This window comes from Helicoverpa armigera, chromosome 2 (assembly GCF_030705265.1).
Source record: "Helicoverpa armigera isolate CAAS_96S chromosome 2, ASM3070526v1, whole genome shotgun sequence".
In the NCBI taxonomy this organism is placed as follows: domain Eukaryota; kingdom Metazoa; phylum Arthropoda; class Insecta; order Lepidoptera; family Noctuidae; genus Helicoverpa; species Helicoverpa armigera.
In genome coordinates this window covers 14,775,062-14,795,722 of record NC_087121.1, presented here as the reverse complement: position 1 = coordinate 14,795,722, position 20,661 = coordinate 14,775,062, and the positions used below count along the sequence as shown (strand labels likewise).

The window sequence follows — 20,661 nt, the reverse complement described above, 5'->3', positions numbered from 1 at the left end:
GGCTGTGACAATAAAGTCATGAGATAAGTCGAACTAAGATAGTCGAGTCGACAGTGAGACCATATTTTATTGTATCGACCATGTTATTAATGTACCTAAATAACCTACCATACAATAAATTGTATGTCATTTCCTTTTCATTTCAAAATATCGAAGTATAAGAGTAGGAGTTGTAGATAAAAGAAAACTGTGATGGCACGGTAAACCAAACTATATATGTATGTGTATTTATCTCGTACGATATAAATCAAAACTCAATATACTAATACACTCGTATTAGTATTTACAATTTACACTATTAAGTAGATATCGGATTATCAATACTAAAACAAAAGACAATAATTCACCATTGCGTGCAAATCTGATGAGTTTCGAGCCTTCAAAATTGAAATTAAATTTTTGAGGTAAAGTCGCTTTAATCTGTAAAAAACTCAAAAAGTTTGTCTATTTTATTTTTTCACATGAATCGAAACATTTGCACTACCAAAAGGGCGTTAAAACTACAGACGAATTGGTGGGATTATTTTGAAAAAGAGCACTTCAAAAACAGAGAACGGGAGTTTAATTAAAATTCTAAGTAGCGTTTAAAAGATTTTAAAGTAAGATATGCACGCTTTATACTATCCAGTTGCATAGTTCTGTTTATTTTAGTGCCAAGCATTATGGCAAATAGCAATGTTAATTGCACAACGCTCTTTTAATATATCCTTCTTTCCTTCCACATTTAGACTTGAGTTATTGAGTTCGTGTTTCGCATAACAAATTACTGCTACGCCGTAGCCACGTAGCGCCGTAGCGCCGTAGACGCCTACGCTTTGCTAGGACTGAAAGTTAAAAAAAAACTATTACAATTTGGTAGTTCGATGTATTTTGAAACGAAAAAATCTCTACAAAATACTGAGCAGTAGATTATTATATTAAGTTAATCATAGAAAAAAAGACACTGATACGTGTGAATAGCGCAGTTGAAACAAACGCTTATTAAAAAAATATGAAAAATCTAAAATCTTACAAAGTTTATTCTTACTTAATCTGCACATTTTTTCATTCACTGCTAACATTTTTTAGACGGTCTTAGTAGTACTCTATCTTGAAACACACAGCAACCAATCAAAAATATTAAAATTTACATAATGCAAGGTTCTAGTAAAGCTAATATCAAAATTAACGCAAGCAACGTTAGCTGCACACATTTGTTCTCATAATGGGCTCGCATACTTTACGCAAATGGGTTGGTAAGTCTCCCTAATACTGCGGTCCAGTTAAATATAACATTTTAATGTTCCTTCGCGTATTATACAGTCTGTTTTAAACAGCTTTAACTTACTTTGAAGAATAAACAATGTAACTGGAAAAGTTTAAAAATAGCAACTCATTTAGAACGAATTCTAAAATCAAAAACATGCTTGTATCAGAAAAAAAAAAACATTCTCTTACTTATCTAACCTCAAATACTGCCAGTCTTGTTCTAAATTCAAATTCAAATGTCATAGCCAACAAAAAAAGATTAAAAAGTGTTCTAAGAAAACAAAAGGTTGGTATCAGACAGGCCGACGATACAGCCCTCGGCTTTATAAACAAAGGATTAAAAAAAACATGGCCGTCTCGTTACGCTAACGTTCCTTGAAACTCGTTATTCATGAGTCCTCGCGATACAAGTCCCGAATACATAATTCAGTTGAAAAAAAAAATCGTTATTTTCAATTGTCAGTGTTTTTTAAACGTTCGCCTGAATATTTTCGTTTATTTGCATCTCATTACTTGGTATTTGTGTGGTAAGCAATATCTGAGTTTCGAGATGATTCTTGATATTGTATTCGGTGGTATTCGAATGTTTTGAATGTAATATTTTTTTATTGAAATCTGATTACTGTGGGTATTTTTCCGCCGTTATATAAAGAGATAAAATATTCTAACAATTGTTGAAACGATGACACTTCGAACCGCGCTACAAATCCGCAAGTATGAAACCTTTCGGAAACATGACAATAAGATTATTTATGAATAAAACCAAGAGCTTTTCTTATCACCAATTATTTAAAAATAATCGTATTAAGAATAAATCCAGTATAAACCCAATTGAATACTCTGCCATTTCAAACAAACTATCATGGTACTTTATAGACGCTTACCCATTAACATTATAATTATAACAGTGCCCGTAACACGGATTTAGTAGGCCATCAACCGAGGGAGATTACTGATAATATAATTTAAGTTACTAGGCCAGGCCTTAAGGGAACAGATTGGATAGTTGTCCCGAAGATTTGATGTTAATCTCGAACTTTCTAATGCATGCTTGGCCTTATTATCAGTCCGTGATAATTGTGGGATTAAGGTCACGTTAAATAGTTTGAAGTTGTCTTTATGTGTAAAGGTTATATTTGACGGGGGTGTCAGTGGCCTACTTATATACTGTTTTGATATATAAGCCATGTTACATAGTGGTCGATGTTGGGTGAAAGACCTACAAATATTACAGATTCCCACAAACTTTTGCTTTTATTTTTAATAGGATTACACAAAATAACCTTGTTCTTAGTATTTGAGTCACGTTACGTCACAAACTGCAAATGATATACATACCTACATGCTAAAAATGTTAAAAAAATATTTTATTCTAAACTATCCGCTACAAAAAACTCTTCTTTTTCTACCAACAAATCATTTTCAAAACATGTGATAACCATCTGTTTGTCAAGTAAAGATGTATGGCCTAATAACGTTTCCCGATACGGGGCAATATAGCCCCGATATTGGACAAGCGGTAAGAATAGCAATCAGCTGTGAACATGGATGGAAACTAGGTATCTGCATTATTGGCCGAGTGACGTGAGTTGAATGTTCGACGGATGATCGATAACTGGGTGATCTGGGTAACAGGACTTTGGTGCTTTTTTAAACAACAAAACAAACGATTGGCAAAGGAAAACAGCTGTTTATCATAAGTTTAAACCTCTACGTGGAAGGCATTAATGCTTTGAAAACTATTAATTCCCAAACAACGTAGGAATTGGAGTAGTTTATAGAATATAGTAAAAAAGTTGTCGTTTATTACGATTAACAGTATTTGTTTTATAATTAAATATTTGAATCATCTGTTACTATCTTATTATCTTATTTTGTTTTCAAAGACGCATTTTTCAGATTACCCAAACGCATATTTTACGAGTATACATGACGTAAGTTTTAAACGGTTGACGCTTATTTAGTATTTTAATAAAATTTCATATTAAAAAATGTTTTCTTAACGCTACGTCTAAGCGAGCGACAAAGAATTTGAATAAAGCTGAAATAATGTCTGTCAAAATATTTTAGTCTTTATCGTAGTTATTTATTTTTTATTAGTCTTGTCAGATTTACTAGGTAATATTCTTATCTGCTTTTTTAGAGGCCGTCAACATTTTATTTAGAGTTGCCCTCAAGGTACATTCTGTCAAAGATATGTACCTAGCTTAAAATATATTTGAGTAATAAAAACAAGTGTTGCATTTACTTATAAATAAATGACATTGCGATCACCCGCTGTGACTGGCAAAGTTTAACCAGTCCAGTGATTCGAAACATTCTTTTTGAATAGCGAATTTGACGGTTGATCAGTCAAATTATATGCGAATCGTGATTTTACTTGTAATTCAGATAAAAATGTTCTTATTTATTCAGAAATATATCATTTGAAACCAATTTTGTTGAATATCTCAAGGGTGTAGGTACATTGACACCTTTTTACGTTAAAACCAGTATCTATATATACCAGTAGCTGTATATTATATGGATTGATGATGATCACGATTGAGTGTTCCTAAATATAACCATTTTATCTAAAGCCTCGCAACGGTACTTTGATCCATTTGTACTCACTTTGATGTACACTGGAAAGGTTACGAACTAGAAATAGAACACACGCTTTTTAGATATTGTTTCCGCGAAATTCCTGAGTAGTTTTGATAATAGTTTTACGGTAGTGCTAGATATAGTAACAAATTCAATTACTTTAAGGAAAACAGAAATTAGAAGTACAGGGAACTTCACAAGTTATCAAGTTTGCATTTTGCTATGGTGATATTTTTAGCAGGCAACAAGCAGAATGTTATCATGAAAAAAGTACCTAAATAAATAGTAATTAAAAAAACACAAAAACGTAACTTCTATAAATAAACATGCAAACAAACATTATCAGATCACAGTAAAATCATTGAGCGCTATCTTGTACGCTACAAAGCCGCCATGTCATCAAAAATTCGTGCGTCACCCAATTTCTCGCTCAATTTCCTTCACATTGTCAACCTCCCTAGCGTATATGAAATCACCAACACACATCACCTTAATATGCACACAAAACACCGACATAAAGCATCTTAATCTTCTATTCAGAGCATACCAGTACAATAATAATAAGGAATATTTGTCAAAGACATTACTGCGACGGTGTATCTTAATTTACTGTTTCTGCTTTGCGTGGGAATTATTGCTCGTTGAGCTCGCACCTGCGTCTGCCTAATACTGCTGCAAACGCATAAATAATAGTGGAATAGACTGCGTAGGGAGGCAAGCCATGTCTTTGAAGCGCCTTTGGGTGTGTCCTTAGAAGAGCGTGTTGTGGAGATGTAAAAATGTTGGTTTCGGAGCATTCAGTAATGATTTAAATTGCTTAATTTTCTGGTCGGGTTTAGGTATTTTAGTGAATTTGCTAGACAATGTCAATCCAAGTATCCATTTTATGTCACTGCGTACCTACTCATTTCTAAATTATAACGATTATATTGCAACGATATGTAATTTCTGAGGAATGTAATTTTAAACAGGTCTAAGATATAAATTAAAATGACGAAGAATTGTTTGTAATCAAACTGTCCGTGTAAGATTCTCTGTTGAAAAACAAAAGAACGCAAAAAAAGAACAAGCTTAACGAATCACAAATATGAAAATTCATTCACAATTCATGACGAAAATAAATTCTATTTGCGTTATTCTTTTATTTACACAGTCAACTTTGAATATTATTATTCCAGTCTGTTTCCGACAAATTCCTAGTAAATAGAGTCTAATAGTCGAATAATTTGCTAACATAGCTCGATGATTGACTACAGGCGGTGCGAATCGATTTTCAACGGAATTGCAATCGGAAATACCGAATCAATTTGGCCAATTTCACGATGACTCGGGAACCGGGATAACGAATTCCGTCGCTACTCATAGAACTGTTATGGGTATTCCGTTGTTTCTGTGTTCGATGTAAACTTCCAATGTTTATATTGAATATTAGTTTGCAATTTTATGGAAAACGTGCTGTCATTTCCGTTTTTTGTATAGCCAACTTTTTATATTGGTTTTGTCGAATGTGTTTTTTTCAATTCGTTCTATCATTTTTCGTTATATGGGTTGGGTTTTAAAACATTTTTGAAACGTTAAATATATGCTATGCCTGAAAAAAACAACTCACGTATCCACAGCTATCAGTTATTTAGTTCCTTTTTCAATTTGATTAACATGTCCATCTTCATTGTTACAGGCGTTCAAGCGCGGGCCTGCTGGCGCCGCAGCTGGCATGCCAGTCATCATCACCAGCGGCGTCAGCGCCGGCGCCCCCGCTGCCCGCGCCCGCCTCCCCTCCCCGCGTGGTCTCCGCCCCTCCCGCGCCAACACAACCCCCACCAGACCCCGCCCCCCAAGACCAAGAAGATGGCGTCAGATTACGGCGAACGCACACAGTTGCCGTACGAGACTACCTCAAGAGGGAAACGCAAACGTTCTTCGGCGTTCAGAAGAATAATGAGAGGGAACAAAGACGGCTTTGGTATGAGAGGCGGAGGAGGCACGCGGCGCGGGCGCTCGGCGACCTCCGGCCAGACCTGCCGCCCGATCATCATCCTGATGATGATGATATTAGGTGAGTACTGAACTTATTCAATCAGTGGCCTTAACGATAGTAATTTGATTGGTAAAAGCCAAAATGTTTGTACCCTTAAGATAAAACGTGTCTTGGAAGGAACCATTAAACATGGATGGAGTATGAAGAAGACAAGTAAAACTAGTTCATAAAAAGTGACCTAGGTACTAGGGACCGAGTAAAGTAGGTAACTACATAAATTAGGTATTCAAGGCAGCCTGCAGTATGCTTTATAGAACACACATCATTAATCAATAGGCTACCCTATAATTTTGCGAACGAACGTAATGAACTATTGTTCATGCTAATACGAGTTATATTATTGATCGTAAATTGGTTTTATTAACTCGGTAAAACTGTTTCGCTGTCCTTGTAGGTGACCTATATAAATACATAACCTGCCTTAAGCTCTCATTCTTCTAAAGAAATGTGCCTTTTTATCAGTCTCTCTTAGCTTTTCAATCGTTTCTCAGGTCAGCTTCCAGTCCGACTGGATACACTTTCGAAGATCTAGGTTACAACTTTATTGATCTCGACAGTTTCTCCACAACCTAATTAGGATGTAACAGGATGAAACTAGTTGTTAACCTTTCTGACCTTCTTCGTATGAAGTTAATGACTTAGTGTTGTTCTGGTACTTGTATGTATTTAAGTAGGTACCAGCTGGTCTCCGCCTGGGTATAAGGAGTTTGTCCTTTCTTAGGTTCTACATTATCTGTTTACCAAATTACATTTTATGACATGGAAACCGGACATACAGACAGTTACTTTCGCTTTTATAATCATAATAAATATTTGTAACTATGTCTTGACAAAAAGTTTTGAAAGAATCCATTTTAATTTCAGATATGAGACAACCTCATAACAGCCAGCTCCTTTATAATTTTCCATCGATTATGTCCCGTTCTCATTGTTCTAAAACCGAATAATATCAATATCAAAATAATTAAGCCATCGATATAACCTAACACAATATAATGTGTCCATCGCCGCCATTTTTGAACACAGCACAACTGGATCAGTTTACGCACGATGGAGCAATGCCGCCACTAATTACTCACATGAAAACGGTTTACATTTCGCATCAAACAATTTCAGATTAAAATTAAATGCAATATACGTATCATTGACTAATAATGTACATATTGAATACTTCATAAAATCACACCATATCGTCATTTTGTGGTGTTTCGCGCAAAAATGGTTCATTAATTGACAATTATGTTTTAAAACGTGAACAGTAGTCGTAAAGTGGTTTTATGGATACTGATTGTTTGCCACTTAATTAATGAGCTGTCAGGTAGCTGGTTTGCCTCGTAATGATGTGTACTTTATATATTGTATAACGAGTCATCCATGGATGGTCCGTATTCGGACGAAGGCCTCCTTCAAATCTTTTCATCTCTGCATACTGTAACAATTAAAATATGTAGGTATATAAATGAAGCAGAAGAAGAATATAATTATAATTGGTATCAGGTTCTCAGTAAACATTTACAAAATACCTCTTTATTGAAATCTCAAATATTGCTTTTAAATTATTATTTACACTCTTTAAGATTAAAAGCCCTCGAAACGATTTCGAATTTTTATATTCATAGTTGTACCTAACGCTACAAAATATCTATCCAGAAGCCAACAAAATACACAGCTCCAGAACTACATCTATAAATAGTAAAATAATAATAACAGGAAAGTTTCGTCTAACAAGTTGACATAGCCTTAACTCGTCCCAGCGAGATTGATACAAAATTCAATTTCCACAGAAGCAATCCCACTTTGTTTTCCTTGAGCACTTTCAGGGCGTGCCCTAAGCCTTAGTTTAACGTTTAACAAGATAATTCACTATATAAACAAAGGATTTCACTGGATTATGTAACAGTAAATCATTTATTTAATCGAGTTTGTGAATTAAGGATTTTGATGTAGGTAGTGTTGTATTAGTTGTAATCATATTTTTTCACACTTTGTGATTCAACCTTTGCTTACTAACAAGTTCAATCTCAATAAAACACTACTCATTCATGATTCCTATACGGCAGTACTCAATGATCCTTATTGACAATTGATGTTTCAATCTCCCAACTGATCACGTTCCTCGACTTATCAATTCACTAGATTCATCGCAATCGATTGGTCTATTTTCTGTGCAATCGCATCAATAGAGCCCCGCTAAATGGAGTACAAGGCAGAATAATCCCGGGAACAGTTGCCAATACCGGCCAGTCTCCCCGGCATAATAAAATTAAACGTAACTATTCGCCGTCGGCAGCTGTGACGTCACTGTTTATAGGCATTTTGTATTCTTGCGTGGAACTTACTTTACCGGAGACAAGGCAATTAAGTTGAGCCTGATGCAATTAGAGTGGATTCGTTTTTTTAAGGTGTACGTTAGTTGATTAGCTTGTGGATTTATTTGGGTGTTTTGGCTAAGTCAGTTCTAATTTTGGTACATGCTGTCGTTTTTCAAGGTTTTAATTGTAATAAGCTCGTGTTTGAACTGTACAATTGATCACTAGCTGCTTTAGAAAATTTTATGTTTAGTTGGTACTATGAAAGTACCCGTTATCACCTTTAACATAAAACAAAGTAAACCTGTCCTTTCCCTGTAACCAAAAGCTGTTCATATAACTCACATTACCTATCTTGATCGAAATAACCATAACAATTCCGACAAACGGCCATCCTTAGTGCACGAAGTACCAGGACATCATAATCTAAAGGGGGTGTCTAATAGAGGAAGTAAGTCATACGACAATGAGTTGTTTACCCGCTGGGACGTCCGGGCTTCCAGTCTTATTAATGCTCCTGTTAATTCTTGACTCCTGGTAGTTTAACTTGGAGACTGTATGCTGGCGTTAAATTTACATTTGTTTGTGGTTGCTTGGGATTACTCGATCGAAGTTTGGATGTGATTTATGTAGTTGGTCTTGATATTTTGTTGTTTGAAGCGATTTGGTTAAAGATGTATGTGTGAAGTTTAGAGCTTTCTGACTTTATTTAAGAAATTGTTTAATAAATTATAAAAATGTTATCTCTAAAAATAAGAATTTCAAGCAATTATTGTGGTTAGTCAGGATCTAGACAACGATCAAATTCTGCTACTACAGTGCTGACTTGTCCAGTTACAATATTAAAGTTCAAAGAAAAGCCAAAAGAAGCTCATGAAAGTTAGTAATAATTCAAAGATCTATAACGACCAATCCACAAAATATTTATGAAATATTTCCAATGAAATAATTTTTAAAGCAAGTCCCGTGGAAGTTTGCACGGAATAAGCATTTTTATTGCCGTCGTGCACTTTAGCTTACAAAGGGAATTGTTAAACTCGTTCAGCTTGACTGTACCTAGTCGAAAGAATATTTCGATTGGACTTTAAGATATTTGGATAGATTTAGTCTTTGTAGAATCTTTTTTGGTAGGGTTCTGAGGATAATAAACAGGATAAAAACAACACAGTTTTTTATCAATACTGATTTTATCAATCGTGTTTTCCTTGTTTTCTATCTTGATTTCAATTCATGTTTTCAGTCGATCAGATGCCGGCTAAATACCTGATCTTTATATAATAAGATTACAACTATTTATCTTCATACTGATGTATAAGTTCAAACAAACTATCGGCCGACAACATTTTGCATTCTAAGCTTAAGTTGACCATAACACAAACATGACATTTAAACATAAAATACATAAAACAATGCACACACATATATCACGTAAATATGTGTGCACTCCACAGAAGCTATACCAATACTTGTTTAGAATATTTCTCAGTTTTCCCAATGTCGATGCTGGATATTTATTTGACGGCTTTCATAAGTTACGTTTGCAATGCCAACATTGAGCTGAAAATTGAATGTAAAATAAATTCCGTTGCAAGTATGGAATACGTTACTTTGTGATAACTTTCAAATGTTTCGTTCGTTCTTTGTGTTCGGTTTTAAGGGGTTTTTCATTATTTATGAGTTTTTTTTAATCATATTTAAATATATTGTGCGTATCTTCTAGAAAGGTCTGACATAATATGCTTTTTAGCTGCATCTTCTTCTTATATTCTTAGGATTGTATTGTATTGAGAACACCTGAAAAAAAAAAAAAAACTTACCTTCATCACCATCATAATCAACCAATAACTGTCTACTACTTAATGAAGGCCCTTGAATTACTTTAGCCTTGAGTAAACTTTCCAGGGTTATAATCACAACATGGTAACTAGAGAATGCAGTATGTATTTCAATCAATAGCGTTATCAAGGTCTTTTTTAATAATGCAGTTTGTACTTTAATATAACCAATTATAGAGTAACCTTTATCACCAATTTTCGTAGTAAGTATCACATTCGCTATTCAAAATATATATTTTTTCTGAATTAGTCCTTGTCCAAAAAAAATATTGAAAGTGCAAAAAAGGCTATTCACGGTACACAAGGGCCGTGTGAACAATTAAAACAATATTTGCAACGTTACGGTGGTACAAAAACGTTGACGTATAAAAGAGAGTAACGTTATTTGGTAAACGATAACAAAATATCCCACCCAAAACAAAAATGTGAAAGACTGCCAAGTTCGATAATATGGGAATGCTTCGCCTATAAAAGAAGTGAGGTCTGAATAAGTACCAAGTTCCATACACATACCTCAGTTAAAAATAGTTACTTTTTAATGATGTTACTTGGCAAGTTTTCACACACCTTGTTATAAACCTACTAAACGCAATGAATCAAGTATTTAATTTTCTATTAAAACTTGCCAAGTAATCATCATTAAAAAGTAACTATTTTTAACTGAGGTATGTGTATGGAACTTGGTACTTATTCAGATCTCACTTCTTTTATAGGCGAAGCATTCCCATATTATCGAACTTGGCAGTCTTTCACATTTTTGTTTTGGGTGGGATTTCATTTATTTTTGTAAGGTTGTTTATTTTATTTTTTCTTATGATGAAGTTAGTTAAAGAAATGTCTCATTTATACTATTTTTAGATTTTTAATATGCACTATGTTTCTTACAAAGAAATGAACTAGATTAACTAAATGGACTAGATTTACCAACTGACTGACATGACATGTTATCATATATTATGTTCGTGGATCAAAGTTACACATTCATTATTTTCGAAAGTGATTCACACTTGGCCGTTTTCAGATTTTTACTTTACTTTGACTAAATACAAACCTTTGTACCATTCGAAGATATATTATATAAATATAGATAAATTTAGTTCGTTTTAGTTCCTTAGGGGTATAAATTTACACCGGGTATAAAACACCTTCATTATTTTGAAACCGACTCACACTTGGCCATTTTCAGATTTTTTCCTTTACCTTGACATAAAGACCTACCTCCATGCCAAATTTCAAGTCAATACGACCATTGGAAGTGGTCTAGGTTTTTGATGAGTGAGTCAGTGAATCAGTCAGTCAGTGAGTGTATAGTAAAAATAGCGATTTTCTGACGTCAATATCTCAAGACCTACAATAGGTATATTAATGAAATTTTGTATTTTAGATAAGTGAGGGGGTCTCAACAGATACTAGAAATTTGATATGCGTAAATAAAATAGATTTTGAGTTACAGGGGGGTCGAATTTGGCCCGAAATGGTTCGTGTAATATAACCCACGGCCGGTGTGTCGCTTTTTTTGCTCGAACTTGGCGGACACACTGCCGTGTGTCTAGATTTGTATTTCACTTTTTATGAAACTTGAAATAAAAACATTTTGTTTGTACACAACCTTTTGGTTCTATCAGTTTTATAAAAAGTGATGTATAGGCAGGTGAATAACTGTTATTTTACAAGAGTCAGTGTAAAAAATTATATCGGGTGTGTCGTTCACAATTACATTAAATGAAATGCGTTAATATACTGGTAAAAAAATGTCGATTAACACAAAAAACAAAAAGAAAAATACGTAAAAATAAAAAAATATTTTTTCAAAAAAAGTAAATAGTATAAAAATGTGCGAAGATTAGTACACCATATACAAGTCAGTCATTACAAACAACTGAAATTCTCCCTTGAAAACTGACAGTCTCATCTCATCTCTGCTTTACACATGATGTTGTAAATTATACAAAAAAAAATGACTCCTGCGGTTAGGTTAGGTTAGGTTGTTTATTTTACAGTTCGCCATAGAATACCATAAAGTATATGCGATAGGATTTAATGTGATTGTGAATGACACACCCTGTATACGCTATCCTTGTACCTTTAAAATCATAACATAAGAATGGTTTGCACTCGATAAACTATAGGGACTCGTTCGTAATACTCACGTAAACAGGAACTATCAGCTTTCAATGAAGTTAGGGTATATTTGCAACGTAGACTGTCATGTGCAAATTATCGTCAATTGGTGTAGTCATCATGCATTTCGATGGAATACTGCCGTTGCGTGGACATAGTTTAGACGCAATATTCAATCAACAATCCGTCAATATGAAGTAGGTACTCTGGTATTATGAAATTAATTAACAGTTGGCTTTAATAAAATTAATTAGTTGATTTGGTTTCTAAATAAAGTAATTTCTCTTCGGTCGTGTCGAATTGCCTTCCTATCGGTCTATGAGAATGAAGCAATAGTGAGTGCACCTGTGTCTGTGCAAATTTTTGTGCACTATGTTTAATATGTCCTGCGCAGTTGGCTAATGTTCTTACATGAGAACAGCCGTCATAGCCGATAATCGGCGAGGAGGACATCATAGTAATTTGACATTAGTCTTTAGGGATTATAAATATAAAGACTTTGTCTCCATTTGTGTGAAATTTAAAAATGGATAGTAGCTACTGAACCTCATCATAAACCTTAATAAAATTCCAGTCTATTTTTTATGAAAATGTCTAACAAATATTTCTAATGTCCTCAGTATGTACGGAGCGTCGGGCGCAGCACCCAGAGAGGCGCGGGGGCGAGCCCGAGAGCGGCCCGACGTGTTGCCTGCGCCGGCGCCGCTGGAGGAGCCCGCGCCGCCCTCCCTGCCGCAGCCGGGGAAGGATAGCGTCGCGCGGCTCACGCTCACCGGCCTTTCTTATGTTGTTACTGTGAGTATTATTTATATAAGTACTAAATGTGTGTGTGTGTGTGTAAATGTCATAAGGAAGGATTAAATAACGGAAATTAGGTTTTTATACCAGCGGATTTTCCGCCCGATTTTTGCCAGTGATATCGCTCGTTTCGTACACCATTGTGAAAAGTCTGTTTGAATCGTAGATATGGCATAAAAAATAAGAAGTCAGATACAGTAATGTCTTGCACTGAAATAGGATGTCATTGAAATTGAAAAAAAATAACAATATTTATTAAGGTGAATAGATACATACTACCTGAAAAATGAAGTGATATGTCATTTGTACAAGAGATCAAATCAGAGAGAAAACAGTAGAAGTTTGTCACCATAGTGACATACAATTTTGTCTATAGACTTATAACGTTATACAAACAAAGAAATATAATAATCCTGTTTTTTTGCTTAACACCTGGAAAATAAGCCGAGGTATTACTTCGATAAGTACCTACATCACAAAAATGAAATCCAAAAGCTTTAGGAAACATATGTATAAAAAACCTATGAGAGTAACATTCAGGTGTTTTCTTTTATACCTTTATTATAACAAGTGACAAAATCATATCTCAAGATTGAGTCCAACGAACTTCAAGCGACTCCGAAAATGTATCTCTAAGACATATCAGTTTATATCTTGGAAATCATTCCATATTAATAGACGTAGTCATAAATATTATATGTGTGGCATCGTCGTGGCGACGTGGCTTCGCTATTGATGTTCGGCATACGGTTGCAAGGTATTGCACGCCGTAGACTAAACAGTCGGCCAACAGTTGACCCGATGGGGGGCAAATTTTTCTTAAAGAAAATGTAAATACACATATACCTACCAAACTTTATTTATTTAGTTAATGTGAGTGAATATAGAGTGGGCATTGGTTATTTGTTCCTTTCACTTTACACAGTCCATCCACTTCTCTTCTTTATTCTAACCGAGGGCTTGTTGGAAGAGATTTCTTAAGAAATAAGTAGTGCCTCTGTACTTGATCCTTCTAGTTTTTCTTGTCTCGTAAACTGTGTACTTAAACTGTTAAGTATATATAAAATCGAATCAAGGTTTTCAGTCGATCTGATACCGGCTAAATGTCGGATCTTTGTAAAATATGTAAGTACTCTCTCATGCTGATTTATGAGCCCAAACAAACTATCGGCCGACTAAAAGTTTGCGGTGTGCTCTTAATATATGTAGGTGTATCGTAAAATATGAGCCGAAGATATCTCGTTACTCCGAAGACGTTCACATGCGACTTTTTGTGAGTGCGCTCTAAATTGGATCTTATTATAGTGGAATATGGATTGAATTCAAATAATTTTCCATTTAATGGGCGTAGGTATGTATTTTATATATTGTAGCTATGACGTGATGTTTTATTGAATATCATTTTTAATAATGCCAATGTGTTATCAAATGAATTTGTGAGTCCATTGCAATGAATCTGAATCATAATATTTTGAGGAGAGGACTTGCATGAAATATTTTCACAATAATATAACTTTCTCGTATTTTACGAAATAATTTAACAACGTCTTCCAAGAATCAAAAGTTTTTCATACTAAAACATACTCCGAGTAACGTTAAGATAATGAAACGAAAATATACCCACATAACACAGGCGTCTAGCTTATAAGTACATACATAATATAACTTCTGTATACAAGGCTAAACTAACACCAACACAATTCAATTTAAGAAATCCCTAACAACTAGTACATAAGAAAAACCAAATGTCCCGAACGTTCGATGATTTTATTTGGTACAGTCAACTACAGGTCAGTGGTAACAGTTTTATAGGAAAATCGTACTCATTACTATTGAGTTAAGGTGCATGACAGTTACCACTGACGTGCGGTCTACCGTACATTCTAGAATATTCGATAGGAGCGAATCGCGAGTACATCGAGTGTCACGTGCCGGTAAGAGCCAACCTTGTTATGATAATAACTGGAGTTCGTACTGGTGAACGTGGTGTGTAGGTACTATAAAATATGGGGATAGTTGAGGGCTGAGTGCAGTTAGAAGGGGGGTTGTATTCATAGACAAAGAATTTTAGATTACGTATAAGTTGGGAAGATTAGAAGAAGAGCTCTTGGCTAAGTTAAAAAGGCATGATAAACTGTTGGATTTTTCGGTTAATATTTTATAATTCAAATAATGATGATTTGTTACGGCTTTTTTAATTTGTGTGTGTGTAAAATGTCAATAGGTATTATTCTCGAGTACTAACATCGACTACCAAAGTAAGAAAGTGATGAGACTTAAAATGAATTTAATTTAAATATTTTTCACGTATATTGTAATTCTTCTTCAAATATTTAGGTAGCAGTTCATACGACGGTACCATTTTTTCATTCCGCATCTAGAAGTAATATCGTCACGATATCTTAAAGTTGACCCGATCATCGGTCAATGCTCGTACATTTTATGAAAAGCGAGCAAGGAGGCTATTGACCTCCTTCAATGTGATAGTGCTAGTGGACTTTATTCTGAAGGACAAAGATATCGTCCTAATTTATAGAGGAAGGTGCTTTATTCTTCCCAAAAATATTTCACCGTCCCTACTTTTATTACAGCCAGAAAATAAATTAGGTCCCATAAATGCAAACGCAGAAGTGGACACTAAATAACACGAATAATGTAGCATAAAATTATGATAATTGAACAGCAAGTCACACGAGCACAGGTGGCATAGTTAGCCGCTAACCTAGTTTCACGCGTTAACCATTTAAAAGTTGGCAAAATATCTCAACGGAAAAGTTGTTTTAACTATGCTAAAAGCACTTGAAATCCTAAACCAGCGAATATACAGAGTTAATGGACCTCTGTGCCTCGACTTATGCATACATAGCGCGTTATGTGGCTTGGCTCATGATAAAATTGCGTATGTATGTAGTATATATATACGTAGCTTTATATATGTTTGTGCCAGATTTTGAGACGAATTAGGTCAACGATTTTGAGAGGGATGAGTGATTTATAGATTAGTTAATTTTCAGATAGTTGATATAAATGGCTGTTCTGACCTATATGTGGAGCCGGTAATCTAATGATTGGTATCGTCTTAAATCATACGATTAACTGGTATCGGTTGGTTTGCTAGAATTGATAGTATAGACGATCGTAATTTTAAGTTACGTACGTTCTATCTAAATGGATAGGTAGAGGAGAACGGTGATACTAATAGCGAGTAATATACCTACGAAGATTTAGTCAGTAGTAATAAAGGCCTATAATGTGTTTGCGTGAATTAAAAATATTTGAGTGATATGTCAAAAGAAATAGCTATATAGCTATAGCACATTTACGGCCAGTTTTTTCATCAAAAGTTAAAGTTAAAGTAATGACAAAAGTTAAAGTAACGGTCAAATTCGTTTTTTCAAGGCTAAAGTGACAGCAAAATTCATAGAAAAATTGAATTTAACCGTTACTTTTACTTTAGACATTACTTTGACTTTTACTTTGGCTTTAACTTTTGATGAAGAAACTGGCTGTTAGATGTACTTAACTAAAGTGGCTCTATTCAGGAGACTAAACTAACTTTAGTTTAACCATAATCTCTAGGTAACATTAACACAAATACATACTAATATTAACAGTACAAAATAGTTTAGTCGATCATCTATTCAAGCTTTAAAGCTCGCATAATTCAAAATCATATCACGCGCCGCCAACTCCACTTGGTGGCTACGCGACTACGGCGTAGCAGTCGCGTAGCTCTCGTAGCTGGGAAGTTACTACATAACTAATAAGATTAAGTCCGTGTATTTATTACGAACGGTATCAGTTATGTTATGTAACTTTATGTTCACTTTGCTTCAAGTAGAAATTTTCTTGTAATATGTGTGTTATAATAATAAATAGAGCTCTTTTATATTAAGCAAGCGTGACTGGTCTACGTATTTTTCTCTTTTTCCATTGAAGTCACAGGTTTTCGATTATCTTGAAACTCTGTACCATAATGCAATCCACACATAAATGTCACATGTGGGAATCGAACAAACGAAACGCAGAGCAAAAACCAATTTGTTCTACACCGACCTACTACACTCAAGGAAAAAATTCCCGACCCACCGGTAACATCAATAGGAACAGGCAAATGATCGGTAACGCATAACATATGGCTGTCCTAACCCTCCAAAAATTATAATATACGAGGGACGAATTAGACCGCGATATTTCCGCGCAATAAATTATAAAAGTGATGTCTTTTGGGTATAGGGGGCCGTTATGGGGTCGTAAATAATCGGATCGCCCCCCTTTTCCGGCAATATCCCCAGGAAAGAACTTGCCGGACTGCGAACTACTGCTTCCTGGGTTCGGCTGACGTGAGCGGTTTCTTTTAGTGGACGCCATGTTTATTGCGATATTTTTAGGTCATGGTAGCTTTGGAAGGGTTATGAGGCTTTTGGTGTTAGCGTTTAATTGTTTAAGCTGTTATTAGGTTTAAGAACTGAATAATATGGAGTTTTAAAATAATTACAAAATGTGCCAAAAAAGGATGTTTAGTATACTACTAAAGAAAAATTAATGGTATTTTTCCGAAAATTTGATTTGAATCCTTATCAGAATAAAAATTTTCGTTTCACTAGTCACTAGTCGTCTAAAAACGTGAAGATATTCCATTTTGCTGACAACAAACTAGTCTTCCTTATATTTAGTTAATAAACTTTCGATATTTCCCTAGTCACTGACGGCTTAAAAACATGAAGTTATTCTATTTTGCTGACGTATCTACTAAATGTCTTTATGCCAATAGTTCCGTGTGAAGAAGATCAAAGGAGTCTCTATTAGTTAACTGTAGACATACTGTAGTAGTTAGTATAATTCGCTTTGCCAGTTAGTTCAGTGGTACAGTCACAGTTATTGTTACGACAGTTGCAGTGTTAGCGTCCGAATCTATTCACTGACTCCTGTTTGTAACTTCTAAATGTTACTGAATTTGCCGGTCCGTGTTACTTGCACTTTAGTGTAGAAGTCGGGTCAATTAAAGCAGAGATAAGAATTAAAGGAGCAAATATATGTATATGCGTCGTCAAATTGAGAACCGCCTCCATTTTGGGAAGTCGGTTAAAATAATGATTTGTTAGCCTTGATTGTAAAATTATTGTTTCTTTGTTTGATAACTGCTGGCTTATTCTTTCTTATTGACATTCAGTCATAATATGTAGCTTTTTCACATAGTGAGTATTATTTAGGTTTATCAAAGAAATAAAGACGCTATTTATTGATTGTCTTACGTTTGACCAAAACAACAAAATTGAGTACAATTTGCATGAGTGTCACAATTTCTGTTTTTACAATATTATTAAACGTTTAAGTACAGACCACACATGAGTGTACCCTACTACACAAATTCATTGGTCCCGAGTGTACCAACATATTTCATCGAAGGAATTTTAATGACCTTCCATATTTCTTCATGAGTGTCCCTGTTAAGGTTGATAGTATGTGTAAAATTAGACGTTATATCAATTCATATAAGGAGTATATTTAAATGAATTAAAACATTATGAGAAATGGTAGTATACACATTATAGTAGGTCCATATACACATGTCTTTATAGAGAAACATGTCACATCTACATATTGATGTCCTCCTAGCCTATCTACATATACATATGTCTTAAAAAGACAAAATTATTACCAAGGTGTGATCTGAATTCGATCCTTGTATGAGATTGGCTTGGGATTTCCTTATAGGGCAATAGAGAACTGGATTCTTTAATAACTTGTATAGTGTTTTTATATTCACTATTAGCTATCATTGTCAAAAACAGACATAATGAGTAATATATGTATACTCAAAATAATACATCTAAAAAGTATCAAACATATGTTGACATCCTCATTGACCTATATTTGAGTTACAAACATTAATAATATTAGTTCCAACACGCTACCAGCTTAGTGCTTCTTGTCACGACACTACGATATCAATTATTAACAAAAAAATAATTTACGACTTTCGAAGCAAACGATTTTACAACCAGAATTCTGTCAGAAATGAAATAAAACTTAGAAATATGATTGTGTTTTGTTTTGTTCAGCAAAAGTTAAAAGAAAATGAAAATAATGTTTCGACTCTTCAACTCTAATAGTCATTATTACCATTGGGGGAGCAGATTTTAAGTATTAATATAGGTAGTAAGAATTATTTTCTTTCTCCAAAATCGTGATACCATTTTGTCACGATAATAATCAAAAGTGGCAGCAATAAATATCCCTCGCATAAACTATCAAATTCTCCTATCAAATAAATAGTGACGAACATAATAAGTAGGTATTTCAGTGGTTTACTTTGTTTTCGGGTGCGTGCATTTTTGGTTGCAATGTTGGCAAAAATTTGCGTAGTCATAAAAAAAAAACTTTGCGGACACTCATATCCCAGCAATGTATTGCTTGCAATGTTGTCCGTGACTGTGTTCCAGCCACATATTGCACCAAACTGTGGCCCGTCTAGACACCCTTATATTATAAAATTCATAATATTCAGTGATAGTGTGATTGTTTATTTATTTATTAATTTCTTTCATAGGCGGTGACGCGGCGCTCGCGCCAATCGACGTCTGCGCAATGGTCTCGGTCATTCCGCGGCGTGGTGCCCGACGAGGTGGATGTCGACGATGTGTTCTTTATGCCGCCGACGTCGGCGACGCCGCTGCAGAATCACGACGAGGCTGATCATGTTGACGCATCTAAGGGGTGAGTAACAGTAAATACATTTTTATCTGTATATATTTTGGGGGATTTCTAAACAGAGTTCAGCCAGTTACACAGTAAACTAATGGAAACTAGTCCTACTTATAATAAATTTCAATATATACATATATACATTATTGTGTCATTGATGAGTAGGTTTTTTATTTAAACTACTGACATATAGAGTAGATTCACATGCATATATAGGGAATTCGAGCTCAGCTCAGTATACACTGGAACATACGTTTAATCTATGTATTTATGAAATATGGCAAAGAATTCAATTTTCCTTAAGAAAATGATGCTCACTATCCAAATAAATGTCACCTTGTTCCTAATTATGCAAAAACTTAATATCTAATTTCAAAATTACCGTAATAGCAAGAGATTTAAGTGACACTTAAAATACAAGATTCAAATGACATTAAAACATTAAAATCTTATTTGGTTTGAGTACACCAGAACCAGATCACTGAACCTATCTTCAGAAGACGTGTCGAAAAAAGGGATTATAGACCAACAAAACACGGAATAATCACACAAAAACTCAAACCGCTTGAACAGCACAAACTTAAAATCAAATAGGTGGTTATTCCCAAACTTCATAACTAAAGATGGAGCTGTAACAGCAGTATAAAGCCGCGATACTAAGTAAACCACGTCAAGTTGAGCTAAGTTTGCCTAATAATCCTGTTAGAACCAGATCTTGCAGCATGTTGCAACTCGACGGATTAATTAGCTCGTTTATTATATAGTGCAACGTGTGGTAGCTCCATTGTGAATTAATTGGGGCTGGTATATTCATTAAAATGTATGTGTTTGTTTTTCTTGTATGCAGCGACATTTTTATGCGATATTCTATGAGCGCGCGTGCATGGTTGGAAATATAACACCTTCATTTTTTCATAAACAATTAGCAACCCGGCTTCGCACAGTATTTCCTCACTATTTAATGTATGTATTATACATACAAACCTTCCTGTTTAATCACTTTATCTATTAAAGAAAA

At 34.6% G+C, this 20,661-nt stretch overlaps 1 protein-coding gene across 1 annotated transcript in view; it reads left to right on the top strand.

The window, feature by feature from the left end:
* Window positions 1–20,661, top strand: part of LOC110371398 (inactive rhomboid protein 1) — a 143,509-nt gene that overhangs the window by 112,756 nt on the left and 10,092 nt on the right. Inside the window, exons 3-5 of the mRNA XM_064041630.1 lie at window positions 5,513–5,890; window positions 12,758–12,932; window positions 19,489–19,655. Coding sequence (XP_063897700.1) covers window positions 5,513–5,890; window positions 12,758–12,932; window positions 19,489–19,655 — 720 coding nt within the window. The remainder of the gene's footprint in view (window positions 1–5,512; window positions 5,891–12,757; window positions 12,933–19,488; window positions 19,656–20,661) is intronic.